Source organism: Grammomys surdaster, unplaced genomic scaffold (assembly GCF_004785775.1).
Source record: "Grammomys surdaster isolate TR1022 unplaced genomic scaffold, NIH_TR_1.0 99, whole genome shotgun sequence".
In the NCBI taxonomy this organism is placed as follows: Eukaryota; Metazoa; Chordata; class Mammalia; order Rodentia; family Muridae; genus Grammomys; species Grammomys surdaster.
Window position 1 is genome coordinate 13799731 of NW_021604578.1, and position 14831 is coordinate 13814561.

At 38.7% G+C, this 14831-nt stretch overlaps 1 protein-coding gene across 2 annotated transcripts in view; it reads left to right on the forward strand.

Annotated features, from left to right (window-relative positions):
- The window catches only part of Rgs7bp (regulator of G protein signaling 7 binding protein), a 95829-nt gene that overhangs the window by 58239 nt on the left and 22759 nt on the right, over positions 1 to 14831 (forward strand). The window contains exon 3 of one of the 2 annotated variants that reach the window (XM_028784403.1): positions 9018 to 9148. In XM_028784403.1, coding sequence (XP_028640236.1) covers positions 9018 to 9148 — 131 coding nt within the window. Of the gene's footprint in view, positions 1 to 9017; positions 9149 to 14831 lie in introns of those variants that run through there. The other variant, XM_028784405.1, reaches the window with a different exon arrangement.

Genomic DNA, 14831 nt, shown 5'->3' on the forward strand with positions numbered 1-14831 from the left:
AAAGGTTTTTTTCATATATATATGAAAATTATATATGGTGTGTACACTGAAGCTGTCTTTGGACAAACCAGAAGAGGGCATTAGATTCCATTACAGATGGTTGTGAGCCACCATGTGGTCACTGGGAATTGAACTCAGGACCTCTGAAAGAGCAATCAGTGTTCTTAATGGCTGAGCCATCTCTCCAGCCCCCAAATTCCATTGTTTTAAGAAAAATGATGAAGTGTACACAATAAAAAAAAAACAATCTATAATGATAGAACTGAGTTGGTGGTAGCATCAGACTGGCATGTAACTCCTTACTGCGCCTAGCCACTACCTTTGTAAGCTGCTTGAGAAATGTTTTTTTTAAAATCTGTGTGTAGCAGACAATCTAGCAAATGCTCTGGATTACAGGCCCTTGAGGTAAACTTCCAGGCCTTTTATAATCCAATGAAGAAGCTCATGGTGGAATATATTTTCCATGTATATAGATCTTGTATTTGCATAAGAAATTTACATTGTTATACAAAATAGCTCTCACATCTATCCAGAAATGCACATTTCCATATTGGGCATAAAATGTCATCTTTTGACTGTTATGCAAAAAATGTAAATTAACATTGCATGCCTCAGCAAAGACACAGTAATACCACAGAATATTTTCTTGCATTTATTTACTGTGTGTGTGTGTGTGTGTGTGTGTGTGTGTGTGTGTGTGTGAGATATCAGGTGAAGGAGTGTATGCAGAGGTCAGAGGACAATTGTTGGGAGTCTATTGTCTTCTTCCATTATGTAGGACCCTGGGATGGAACTCAGGTTATCAGGTTTGGCAGGAAGAACATTTAAGCACTGAGCCATCTCATACACAAAAGCTTACTGAGTATAGCACTTACAGACATCTCAGTGCTGGGTAGAATGTGAAGCACAGAAAAGGGGGCGCTGTAAAATAAAAAATGCAAAAAAACAAAACAAAACAAAAACCCTCACTGCGTTTTCTCTGCATTCTTTATAGCAATTAAAGCAAGAACTCTGGCACAGAGTAGAAGCCGTGTGTATCGGCCGCCATCATTAAAGGAGAAAAGCAGACTCCTCTTTTCTATGCTCATCTTAAGCCCTTTAAGATGAGCTTTTCTGGTTCCATCCTTTAGTGAGTCTAGAAAATGGTATTTTGATCTTTATGCGATATGTGCTTTGGATTCTTAATGTTCTTCGAACCTCTCAACCAGCACTGTAGGTAAAACTCTCACAGGTAACAAGGCCATGAGAACAGACAACCAAAAAGATTCGATAATTAGTTCTTCCATGATGATACACAATTAATTATGAAAGTGTTGATTGCCACTTTGTGATGTCAGAAAATCATTTATTTTGTTTTTATCTAAAGCTCTCTTTAGCACTAACAGACTAGGTTAAGCTCGCTCAGCCTGGTTATCAGAGTTCATATGAAAATTTCTGTTTTGGACAATGTTAATGAACTCCATAGCGTCACTAAGCACTAGCTTAGAGGTCTACATACTGTTTAGACAAACCTCAACAGTTTAATACACTGAGCCCTAAAACCTGGTGGATTGAGGTAGAAATTAATTGTATGCTGCAAAGATGGGTCCAGACTTTGGATATGCCATTTAATAAATGTGATTCTTTCCAGAGAAATGCATAGAATGATGACTGTTGGTATCAGCTTGAATATCATTGAAATCAGGAGAAAACAGTTGGCCTCTGAGTTGGAAGATCTTGATTCCATATCCAAAAATATTTTGTGGATTATAATGTGGAACTATATAATGCTTCTTTAACTTAAATATGTTTTTAAGACAACATACAAGCACATAAGTATGTATCTTTAAAACTACACTAACTGTAAAAAAGCACACTTAAATATAAAATACGTGCATTTATACCAATATGTATATATAAATTTAAAAATATACACATATATACCTATCTATATGTAGATGTATACACATATTTATGAAGTTCTATAAATATATATTTTATAGTTAGATCAGTATATATGTATACACATTTGTATACATATCTTTATATATACATACATTTGTATATACATTTTATAGGTATATGTTTAAAAAATAAATCAATTCTGGCTATTTATATTGATTTATGTTTTTATATTGTATATTCAGTAAGAAAGGGCTGTGTTCTCATCATGTAATCTACGGTGCTATATCCACTCCCACCATCTTAAGAACACAAAATCAGATTCCCACAGCCACAAGCATCTGCTAGCTGTAAGAATCATAAGACCTAGCAAGACCAGGATCTACAGAGCTATTTTCAGACTCCATATAATTCCTTGCCAGAGACCGTAAAGGGGAAAATGCTAAGAAAATCAGAGGGGAAAATGAAGAAGCCAAGAAACTCCCAAGCCAAAAAGGGTATAGGGGAGGGAAAGCAGCCAACACAGAAGAAAAAGAAACACATTTTATTTTGAGGACTAAAGAATGTCTTGTGAACGTCAGAGTGTTCTGGCCTGTAAGCCTGGACTTAAGGACAGACGCTCCTGTAACAAGAACCAGAAGCTGGGGTGTGTAACCAGTAAAGTCCCCAACCTCTCAGGTCTGGAGAAATCCCCAGAAGGCCCAACAGAAGGACTATAGCAGTGGTTTCTCAACATGTGGGCCACGACCCCTTGAGACACATATCAGATATCCTGTGTATTATATGTTTACATTATGATTCATAGCAATAGCAAACTCACGGTTGTGAAGTAGCAATGAAATAATTTTATGGCTGTGGTAGCCACCACAACATGAGGAACTGTATTAAAGGGTTGCAACATTGGGAAGGTTGAGAACCACTGCTCAACAGTGTTTACACCTATTCCTAACTCTCATTCTTACCATGAAAGTAGCATTTTTGGTAAGTAAAAGATAAGGTACAATTCAATAGTAATAATATTTTTATTTTGTTTCAACATAGGTATTGTAATGTCAGAGTACTAATGGCTACTTGTTTTAAATACAGCTTTCACTTTTAAGATAGAAGAAACAAACATAACACTTGTTAATGCTACTCATTATTTACTTGTGAGTATTACGAAGAAACAGCCAAGATTCTGGCAAAAGTGTGGCAAAAAGCAACAAGAAGGCGGTGCTCGGCTGAAGCTACGCAGGGTGCCGCCCCTCAGGGCCCCGGTGTTTTACATAAAGGATCCCAAGTTGCTCCCAGAAGATAAGACGATTGCACGGCAAGTTCTCTCTTGCCTTTAAAAGTCAAGTCTCATTTGTGAGTGACTTTAATCGCTTCAGGGCAGAGCTTGATCCAGGCTCAGCTCGCTGCGGAGGAAGTCACAGAGCCAGCCATATGTTCCCACGTAATAACATGCCGTGATGTGAGAGGGGATGCTTCAATTGCTTTTGCAAAGGCTCCTGGGGGCACCAAGCTTGCGAAGACTCTATGAGGAAAGTACAGGTTTCCACCTAACACGCAGGTTCATGAGAACTCTCAGGAGGAAGCTTGTGAGCAAAAGGGAGACAGACCAGATGATCTGGTGTGGGAAATTCTCTTGTTTCTGGCATTCTGAATAACTGGCTTTCTCTCTTTTGTGGAGGCCTCTATTGTGTATAAAGCGATACAGTCATTGGATAGGTATCTGGCTTCTATTCTGTGTTTCTGATCTCGGATAGGCTCTGTAATTACCTTCAAGAATTTGAAACTTAAAATAATTACTGGATCATACACTGTTCTCTAGTGATTTCACTATCTAGCTTTTGATGATATAGACTTGAGGGACTGTGTTGAGAAATAGCCACCACTAAGCTGTGTGATGATGGTTAGGGTCAGAGTTGCTTTAAAACTAAGGCATATCCTTGAAAAGAAATCCATTGGTAAAAAACCAAGAGTGGGTATTTGGAGAGATATCCTGAAGAGCACTTCCCTTTGTTAAGTCATTTATTCTGTCTCCTCACAATTTGGAAAATAAAACAGAGTCCCATCCCCTCCTCTTGCCCCACTCAGGTTCCTGAGACGTTCTCTGCTATTTAACTTAATAATCAAAAGCGGAATTAATTCCGAAAGGCTATTTTTGCTCTGGTGGAAGTTCTGCTTCTCATCTGTGCCAGGTGATACCTACGTGTTTACCTGTCCTCGCTAAAATCTGTGACAAGTTGAGTGGTTGTCAGTGGGTCACCTTCTCACCTCATGGCTCCTCAGTCCAATGGCTTGTTTCCTTAACCAAAGCCTATGATGGGAACCGCATGGATACAAAGACTGTTTGGGGGCAGCTTAAGGAATACAGTAAATAAGCACAACCTTGGTGTAAGATGGATTGCAGCGGGCGTCTGACAACCGTTCACTCGTTACTTGTTTCCCCACACATAGTCTCGCTGGATCCCCGCAGTGACCTTGAGTTGCTTTCCTCAGTCATTCCTTTGTTTCATAGTGAAGATACCAGTCTCGGAGAAATTAACATGATTTCCCTAAGATCAAAATTCTACAAGGCAGAAGAATACATCCATCTATTTTCTGACTCCCACTCTCCTGTGTTTGTCCCCGTGCCTTCACTTCCATGAAAAAAATCATTATGTTAGGGACACACTACCAAAACAACAAACATTTCACTCACTTTTCAAAAGTTATTAGTGATAGCAGAGACCACCAATGTCTGGTAACTTTAGCAAAAAAAAAGAACAGATAAATTAGGGCTAAGATGTATCCTCACCCAAATGCCCAGCATAACTCCTGAGCTTAACCTTAACAGCTGTAATGCTTCTCAGTTGTTGGGTTCCATTTACACCCTGTGACTATTTGGGCACAGGTAAATACTCAGCAAAGTATGTGTGCCCACCCACCATCTAAAGCCCACAACTAATGTTTTATTCTGTATATATGGCTTTATTGCATACCTAGCTGTCAGCTTATCCCTCTGTCCAGCCAACAATTCATTGAGCTTTTCTGAAATTGTAAGCATCAGGCAGCTCTACTCCTAAATAAGTCAACACACATTTCAGGGGCTACCCAGGTCAGTGTGGAAGCACCAACTGCATAGAGTAAATACACTAATATTAAGTGTGCCGTTCGGCAGATTTTGTCAAATGTGAACATCATTTCACTCACACTGGAGGAGTGGAGTCTCAGCCTGCTCTGGGCTGCTGTTCCTTCTCTGGCCTTCATCCCTCATTTTAGGATATGCCATTACCTCTTACTTTCCTGTTTACATCTTCAGGTGAATGGAGACTTACTTTGCTTTTTCCTGTAAAGCTTTCGGGTCAAGATAATATTTCTAAGATACATTCATGTTTTGAGTACAAAGAGTTAGCTACCTTTAATTGTCTAGTATAATGATATCTTATAGAAATATACTATATTCTTTAACTGTTTTTCCTCTTGATAGACAATTAATTAGGCTATCTCCAGTTGGGGGGTTCTTCCAAATTAATCCTACAAGCATTCTTGTATGGATCTATCTGTGAATGTTTTCATCAGTCTTAGGCAAATACTTAGGAATGGAACTGCCAGGTCATGGGATAAGTGTATATTTAGTTTTATACGAAATTGCCAGAGTTTTCTCCAAAGGACTTAGGCCATCTTAACTCCTACTAACAATTTACCAGAGTCTCTGTTGCCTTGCTGTTACTAGCTGTCTTTGGGGTTATCAGAATTTTTTTCCTTTTAGTCATTCCAGACAGTCTTCATCATATTCTTTTCATTTATAAAGCTAGGGCCTTCACAGTTGAGAGTTTCCATTTTCAAAAGATGCCTTGAGTGGTATCTGCTTTCAAGTCCTCATGAGACTGGAACACTCAAGCTTTCTTCAGTGAACTGAGGAGATCATTGAAAGCACAGTTGTAGTTTGGGATTTATTTTAAATGGTTCTGGGTTTCACTTGAGCTCCAAAATTGGAGTTCTTGATATTTTGTTGGAACTAATATCTTAGGGATTTTTTTTCTATATCCCATTGAGGCCTTCTGATTAATCAAAATTATCAGTTTGTCTCTTGGCTTAAACTCAGTAAGGAAAAATATTACAATATATTCATTAACTCATAAAGTTTCTTTGGATGAATTATGTGGGCATCACCAGAGAGAGTGATTCCCATGACTGAAACTGATTTCAGGAAGGGAGTCATTTGGAGTGAGCAAGAGTAATTTGGGAAAGTTACATCCAAGGTAACTCATGGAGTCCACAGGTCTCATTTTAATTTCAATGTTTCCTTAGGTCTTGTCATTTATCTTTAAGAATTTTCAAGCATATAAATTGTTTTTTGTTTGGATTTTGTTTTCTTTTGTTAGTTTATGTTCATTTTTATTTATTTTATTTCCCACTATGTTCCATAATTCAACTTTTGTTTCTTATGAAAATAACCTAAGAGCAATTCATGCTTCTCATGAAATGAGATGTTCTGGTGCTTGCCTGTCATCCCTGCACCAGGGAGGCAGAAGAAGAAGGGTAAAGAGTTCAAGGTCAGCTTTAGCTACAGAAAGTCTGAGGCCAGCCTGGGCTAAGTAAGACCCTGTTTAGTTGTTGATACTGTGTTTAATTTACTGTTTGCACTACTAGACGCATTGTAACCACTGGACAATGTGTCTTTTTGTGCATTTTCAGAAAGAGCAATAGCCATGTACTCAAGATGGAAGGAATAGCCAGAGCAATAGCCATGGCTCTAAAATGGAAGGAATAAACGGTTCATGGGCAGAAGCTAATGCACTCTGCTCTAGGCATTGTAGAACAGAAGCACAAGGATGCCTTAGCTTTTCAACAGCTTTTTAGGACATTCTCTGAGATATGGAAGGATAATATATGAGGGTTTGTATGCTTTTTAACCAAGAAATTCATAGTGAAGTTTTAGCAAAGGTTAATTTTATCAGGCAGGTTGTTTTTCTGCCAGACCTGCTCAACTCCCATATTTGTGAAGGGCACAAAATGATCCCAGTTTCTAGAACGCCTTCATGAATTTGAGACACTGTCAGATTATCCCCTTGGAAACAATTTGATTTAAACATCATGGTCTCTGTTCTGACTTGCCTTTCCTCAAACAATAACACATTGCTTTTCTTTCTAGTTGCAAAATAATAAAATGTGCCAGTTCAAAAAATATGTAATATGGTAGTGTTTCTGGAAATAACAACCCCTCTACCCGGCATGTTTTTTGCTCCTTTAAATATAAGAAGACCCTGCGGCTTGGAGTGACGTTGTGTTGGCCGATTGTCTCTGTCATAAGTGTGCACAACATATGATAGAGTTACCGTAAGGTTTGTTTCTTTTCCTGTTTTTCTTTAATCTGCATATGAGCCACCACGAACAATGTCATAAATAGATAAAAATAGGCAGCTGTGATTGAGATGGTTAAACAACATAAAAATATATATCTGTTTGCCTTTGAATGTTCTCCTTCTGCCTTGCCTTTAGAATAAGACGGATAACACACCAGGATAGCTTAACTTTTTTCTTCTATTTAAGGAACGTTTAATTGAGGTATTTCTTCAGAATTTGGCAGCATCAATAAGAAATGAGACACAGAAATTTCTAAAGACTAAAGTCGATATAAAATTGTGTGAGTGTGTGTATGTGTGTGTGTGTGTGTGTGTGTGTGTGTTGTGGTGTGATGCAAGGAAAGGGGGGTATATGTTTAGATGTAGTGGGGTGGGGTGGGGTGGGGTGGGGTGGGGTGGGGGGAACTTCTGGTAACTTAAAGGTGAAAGATGCCTGAGGTTTCTGTGGGAGCTCACCTGCGTCAGACACTGGTCTAAGGCTGACTACATGTGAGGCTGATTAAACAGAAGCAAGATGGTGTTTTTAACTTCCAGATAAAGCCAAATTTTACACAGCAGTTCTGGGATGCAGTTTGTTCTATTTGACCCTGAAAGACCCAAGATAACTGTGCAGGCGTCACAGTATGGAGGCTGAGATTTTTGCATTTTTCTGTGTTATATAAGCCATATGGTTAGATAAACTCTTGTTCGCTGGTGAAATGGTATTGAAAATGAAAACTAATTTTCACTGTCAAGTTCTTGGTACATAAGATATTTTTTTAAAACTTAAAAACAAAGTGACTATTTTTTTAACCTGGTAATTGTCCTTTAAGTTTGCCACTGGCCCACTTTACAAAGAAATTGAGCCTAAATGATACAGTATTTAATTAGATTTCATTCCCTTTTAAATGAGCAAAGACAGAAATAAAGATAACTCACTGAGAAGTAACAGAATTCACCTTTAGGCTTTTTTTTAACCTCAAATTGAGCTATAAACTTATGCTTTCAGTTTAAAACATTCCAAATTTGCTATTCTGGTTGCTTATGAAATAGTTTTATTTTATCCACATATGAATTCTCTCCTTCAAAAACCAAAAATGATCACTCCATGTTTTTTATCATATTTATATGTGAAATCTAAAAAGAAAAACTCCAGGGCTTTAGGTTATAATTTCACACATAAGCCATGTAGACTTAGATTGCCCAGCATAGCTATCATAACTCTATTAGTTTTCTCTTTTTTCATAAAATATTTATTTTTATCATTAAAAAACATTTGGAAAAAACATTTGGGTTTTCATAAATTAGGCATAGCAAACAATAAAATAATATATCTTAGATTAAAACAAAAACCTCGATTTAAAAAAAAAAATTTGAAAATTGGCTCTCTAATCACATTAGGCTGGGGCCCTGATATTAAAGATGCCTTCTAAATGTTAATTGAATAGTCTGTCTAGAAACGGGGGTTTTCGATCCCTCTTTGAAGCTAGGAGATTATTATGCTTTAAGTGTATTTTGGAAATTTCTTCCTACGGCTAAATTGAAAATGTCTGATATTCTCAATTACTTCAAGCGTTTATGATTCTAAGCTCCCAGCAGAAGCCGCTGCCAAGGCAGGGAGGGTGAGTGCTGTTACTCAGAAGGACACTTATGTAAGAACCATCAGGGTGGTTGGTTACTGGCTTGAAAGCATGAAACCTTGTGTTTCAGGCTCCAGGCTTTAAGGAATTTTTATTGGGCATTTTCTCTTCTCACAGCTGAGACAAATAGCTGATAACCGAATCCTGAGACTGTCCACAGCTTTTCTCTCTCATTCTACTGCAGCCCGGAAGATGGTGAGATCCATCCCGAAATCTGCCGGCTTTACATCCAGCTGCAGTGTTGCCTAGAGATGTACACAACGGAGATGCTGAAATCCATTTGTCTGCTGGGGTCTCTTCAGTTTCATCGAAAAGGTACACACCAATAGGAAGCCAGAAACACAGAGAAAGAGTAAGCAAAGCTGACCTTGTGACAAGTGTCTGTGTACAGGCCCAGACACACAAGCAGAAGGAGTTTAAATCTTCAAAAAGGCAGGATATGTGAATTGACTTAAAAAAAAAAAAAGCCTACATCACTGTTGTCTAGACGCATGAGGATTAAAACCATGGTAGAAACTGTCCTTCAATAAATGTACCATTTCACTGCCTCATGAATGTGACTTTCACTAGAATCTACAAAGGCTGCAAAGATACGCAAAGATCTTAGTAGAGTAATAAATGTTCTCCGAGAGCCCAGTTTCTCTAAATGAAATGCTGTAAGGAGGTAAATTGCATACTGTGTCCCAGTGACTTCCAAACAGGAGGGAACTCGATGGATTGTAGGGAGGCGTGAGCAGCGGCGAATCACACTCCCTGCCTTAAACTATAAATGGAGTTGAGTGACTTCAGCAATGGAAGTATCTGGTGGCTACAGCTTCAGCGTGGCTTGATCGTACTTATGACTCCCATTCTAAGTGGGGCTGTCTTTGTTGACTGCCCTCTCAAGTTTCCTTCCCCCACATTAGCAAACTGACTACCACAGTCCTGGTCATCATCTATACACCATTTGACTCATAACGGAGGGAAAACTTCTTTCAATTATAAAACAAAAAAATCTGGCCTTCATTCTAGCAGGAATCCCTTCTTTCTTGAGTCTGGAATCCCACTGGATGACTTAAGCATTCAAGGCCGGTCCATGGAGCTAGGAATTGACTCTATTCCATCCAACCTGTATATATGCAACATGATAGAAGGAAGCAAGAGGAGGGCTGCTTGACTTCCATTGCTAAAGTATTTGACTTATGTTTTCCTTCCAATTCATCAAAGAAGAATTCCTCAGAAACCCCACACACACAGTGTGAACTTTCCATACTTTGAGTCAGTAAATTGGGAACTGAGAACAGATAGGAAGTGATCTGTACCAAGGATTTCAATTTGAAGATAAGGAAGTTCAGTGAGCTGAATAGGGGAAACCTCAGACACCGAAGCAGTTAAAGATTTGAAATCAAATGAATGTTGTGGTTTGCTGACAACAAAATGACGTGATAATTTAGTAGTGAAAATCAAATTTTGCATGTGCATACACGTGTACATATGCATACAACAGAACTAAAAACAGGAGTTTTTCTGCAGTGGTCCCAAGACAGATAGTATTTTTCTCAGTACATCAGTATTATTTCTTTTCCTTCATCTTTCTAAAGGCTGATCTTTGAGGGATTATCATCTTCGTTTCTATGGTTAGTAACAGGGGGAACATTTGGACAAATCAGCCTCATGACACTCATGATGCCTTATCTAAGAGTTGATTACTCAGGCACATGGCAATAAAAAAATAGGTTTCACATTCACACATACACATGCAGGGCAATGTAGTCATCCTTTGTATTGTTTGGGTAGGTTGGTGTCTTAGTCACTATTCTATTGCTATGAGAAGACAGGAAGGTTGGTGTCTTAGTCACTATTCTATTGCTATGAAGAGACACCATGGCCAAAGCAACTCTTATAAAGAAAGCATATCATTGTGATCTTGCTTCCAGTTTTAGAGGTTTTGTCCATTATCATTATGACAGGGAGCATGGCAGTAGACATAACAGGCAGGGTGTTGGAGAAGTAGTTGAGATTTACATCCTGATCTGTAGCCAGAGAGAGAAAGAGACACTGGGTCTGGCATGGACTTTTAAAACCTCCTTTTAAGCCCTCCTCCAGTTGACACACCTCCTCCAACAAGGCCACACCTCCTAACCCTTTCAAATATTAATACTCCCATCCACATGACAACACATTCAAATATATGAGCCTATTAGGAACATTCTTATCTAAACCACCACATTGATGGTCTTGTTTTCCAGATCTGCCTTGGTTACACTTGTATGGGCTCCCACTCCTGTTTTTAGTCCTTGTTTTTGGCCTTTCATAATTGACTTTCTTTTTTAGGTAGAATATCATGTAACCCATACTGGCTTCCAGCTCCTTTGTTGCTGAGTAGGACCTTATGCTTCTGATTCTCCTGCCTCCACCTCTACAAGCATTAGGGTTATAGAGGCACACCTCTACCTCTGTTCCATGTGGTGGGAGGGCTTCAATTCATGACTTCATGTATGCTAGATGAGCACTCTAACAGCCGAGCTACATGCTCTGCCCTACAATTAACTTTTGAACGGGAACTCTTCCCTGCTCATTCTTTCCTTTAAATTAAAAGGGATCCCTTACTCAGGATATTCCCTTGTCTGTGTTCTCCAGAAAAAAGAAAAAGCATGTCATCTCATATCTGAACAGTCCTTTGCTCTTCCTCACTTCCTGTCTATTGTCAGTCTGTGTAGCGTCTCTTTCTGACTTTTCCTTTCAAAATACATACATACATACATACATACATACATACATACATACATACATACACACATAAGACTGGGAGTATAGCTCAGTGGTCGAGCTCTTGACTAGACTTAGGTTCTATTCAGAGAACTACAAGTGAATTAATGATTTATGAATTAATTAATCAATAGTAGCTTGAGTTGGCATTGAACTCATAGCAATCGCCTTACCTTAGTCTCTGCAGTGCTGAGATTACAAGCACCAGCCACTTGCCATTCTTATTTAAGACAGCACTGAAACTTCTAACACCTACAGTCCTCATGCTGTTAAGAAAAAAAGAATATTCCCTAAGTCCCAAGGAGTCCACAAAAACACTCCTAGAAATAATGACTGTGTTTCAGCAGGGTCAAAAAATACAAAGTCAGCCTCCAAAAGTAGTATTTCTATACAGTAGCCATGAACACATAGACACCAAAATTAAAAATATGGTGCAATTAATTATCATTAATTGTGTTTATTTGTACATTTATTACATCTAAAATCTTGCCAGCATCTGTGGCTGAAATTATAAAATGAATGAAATCAAAAAACACCTAAATTGATCCCTATATTCAATGAAATTTCTATCAGACTCTCAGCAAGGTTTTCTGTGGATGTAAACAAGCTTATTTTAAAATTTACAAGTAGAGGCTAGCAACAGGCTAGCTCAGTAGATAGAAGTGTATCCTACCAAACCTGTGTACCTGAGTTAGCTTTCCAGAATCCATACACTGGAAGTAGTGAACCAATTCACCATGGCTGTAACTGTATGCACAAGACCTGCACAATATCAAGCCAGCCCAAGTCCTCAAATGAATGGAGGAAGGGCCCATGAATTCCAACCCTAGTTGAAGAGTTATTGGCAATTGGTGACTGCTAGAAGAGTCTGTGGCCTCTGAGAGGCTACCGGTGCTCCAGCAGATGGTACTACATCCAGGCACATGCTGGCAGCATGAGGTGGACTTCACGGGCCTTAATAGAAGATCACATGAGACTGTAAGGAAAGGTCGTGGTCAAAAATAGAGGAGGAATTGGTAGGAAGGGAGGACATATGAGAAACCCTCAAACAATAAAACAACAAAACAAGTAGTGGCATAAATGTTTAGGAGGCAGAAGCAGAAGGTTACAGCAAGGTGAAGGTCATCCTATCTACATAGCAAGGCCGTGGAGGAGGGGCTAATATATGAAAAAATGCTCAATACCATAAGTAATCAAGAAAATTCCAGCTAAAACTGCAATGAGATTCCATCCTGCTGATCAGAATAACCAGAATATAGAATCAGCTTAGGTGCCCATCAGTCAGTGGATAATGAAAATGGTGTATACATAGACAATAAATGTTCTCATCAGTCATAAAGAATGAAAGCAAGTTGTTTGAAGACAAAAGTTGTGGAGCTGGAAATCATCACTTTTAAAATAAACTAGACCTAGAAAGAAAATAGGAAACAAACAGGCACACAAAGAAATCCACATCTTCTGTTCTAATGCCTAGCCTTCCATGCATGACTCCTAAACAGAAAACACCAGACAGCGTCTTTGATTTTCTTTTATATGTAATGTTAAATCACCTCTTGGATTTCTGATTGCTCTTAAAGTCATTATTAATTAGAGTTGAATCCTTTTAAAATACAGAGTAGGCTCAATGGTGATGGTGGCGCACGCCTTTAATCCCAACACTCAAGAGGCAGAGGCAGGCGAATCTCTTTGAGTTCCAGGCTAAGGCTACATATACAAAGAAACCCAAAAATACCCAAAAAGAAGATAAAATACAGAGTAGTGGGTGCTGTTGGTGACATCTGTAACAGCAGCCCATGCATGTTTACTCCTTTTGGAAGGATGTATATTCTTTCTCACACAACACATGCATAGTGTTCTCACTCTCCTAAAAAGCCTCTTGTATTAGCTAGCATTGTCTTGATACCAGTAGAGTTAAGGCAATCATAGGAAGTGTTCTCTTCTTTATGAGAAATTCCCATTTATTCTTAAAAAATAAAAATATATTCATTTAAATCCTATGTTGAAGATAAGTCACTAGGCACCAAGGAAAATGTCATTAAACCAGAGAAATTGCAACACTAGAAACATATGCATGAAAGTATGTATTCCTGGAAATTTTTCAAGTGCAAAATAAAACACTACCAGAGTTTAAATAAGGGATGGAATGATTCCATTAAAGAAAGCATTTTGAAATCTCCCATCCTATGTTTGCATAATACATCCTTTCTATCTCTTCTTTCCATTAATCCCTGTGTTAAACCTAAGGAATTAATTTACATTGCTATTTTGGACTTCTGACTTGTTTATACTGTGTATGAAGTCACATTCTTGCTACTAAAATAACACAGAAAATGTCAGCTGGTGTCACTGGGTTTTGTTATTTCTTGCATGTCATTGGTAGCTGTGAGGTAGCTTGTGTTTACCCAGAAAACCTCCAGCCAGTACACAATATGCATACAAAGTCTGCTGTGGGCTCTCTTGGTGTCATGGGTTAAGAAGAAGAGGAATATTTGACCCCAGTGACCACAGATGCCAGAATGAATTGAAGAAAAAAATGTTTCACGGACTGTAGCACATGAGTGTTAAGCTTTAAGAGAAGAATTGAAAATACTAAGACATATGGTGTTCCTGAAATTTGGAACAATATTGTAAAAGTAGAGCGAGAGAGGTCAACTGTAGAATGAGGAAAGAGGAGATAAGAAATGTGGGAGACATGTGTGGCCAGCTCTGCTCTACTGGAACTTCAAATCGGGATATGTAAGGAGGCATGTAGGTAGATCTGAAGGAGCCATGGAGAAGAACTGGAGTATCGATGCTTACAGAGTCTAGGCGGGGTCTGAGAAGTCACAGGAAAAGGATCAAGAGGCCATTTTTCTTTCCCAGGACTGATACATATGCATTACATTTTACATATCATTTATGTGTCACATAGCAGCAAGGAAGGACCATTTATTTATCTGAATCTGAGAGGTAAAATGGCAGATGACTTTTTCCAAGACCTATTGTTTATCCTAACAGTGGTATTCTCATTATAGCTTCAGGCCAAGGAATGATCTACAGAGAACACCTACTAGGCTCCTTAATACTCCTTTATTGTGCTCCTGCTCCTTTCCAGCACTAGGTATTGAACCCAGGGCCTTCATAAGCTATGCATACACTCTACTAATGTGTGACATGCCCCGGCCCCACTAATTAATACCTTACCTTACCTCCATGCCATCTCTCTCTCTCTCTCTCTCTCTCTCTCTCTCTCTCTCTCTCTCTCTCTCTC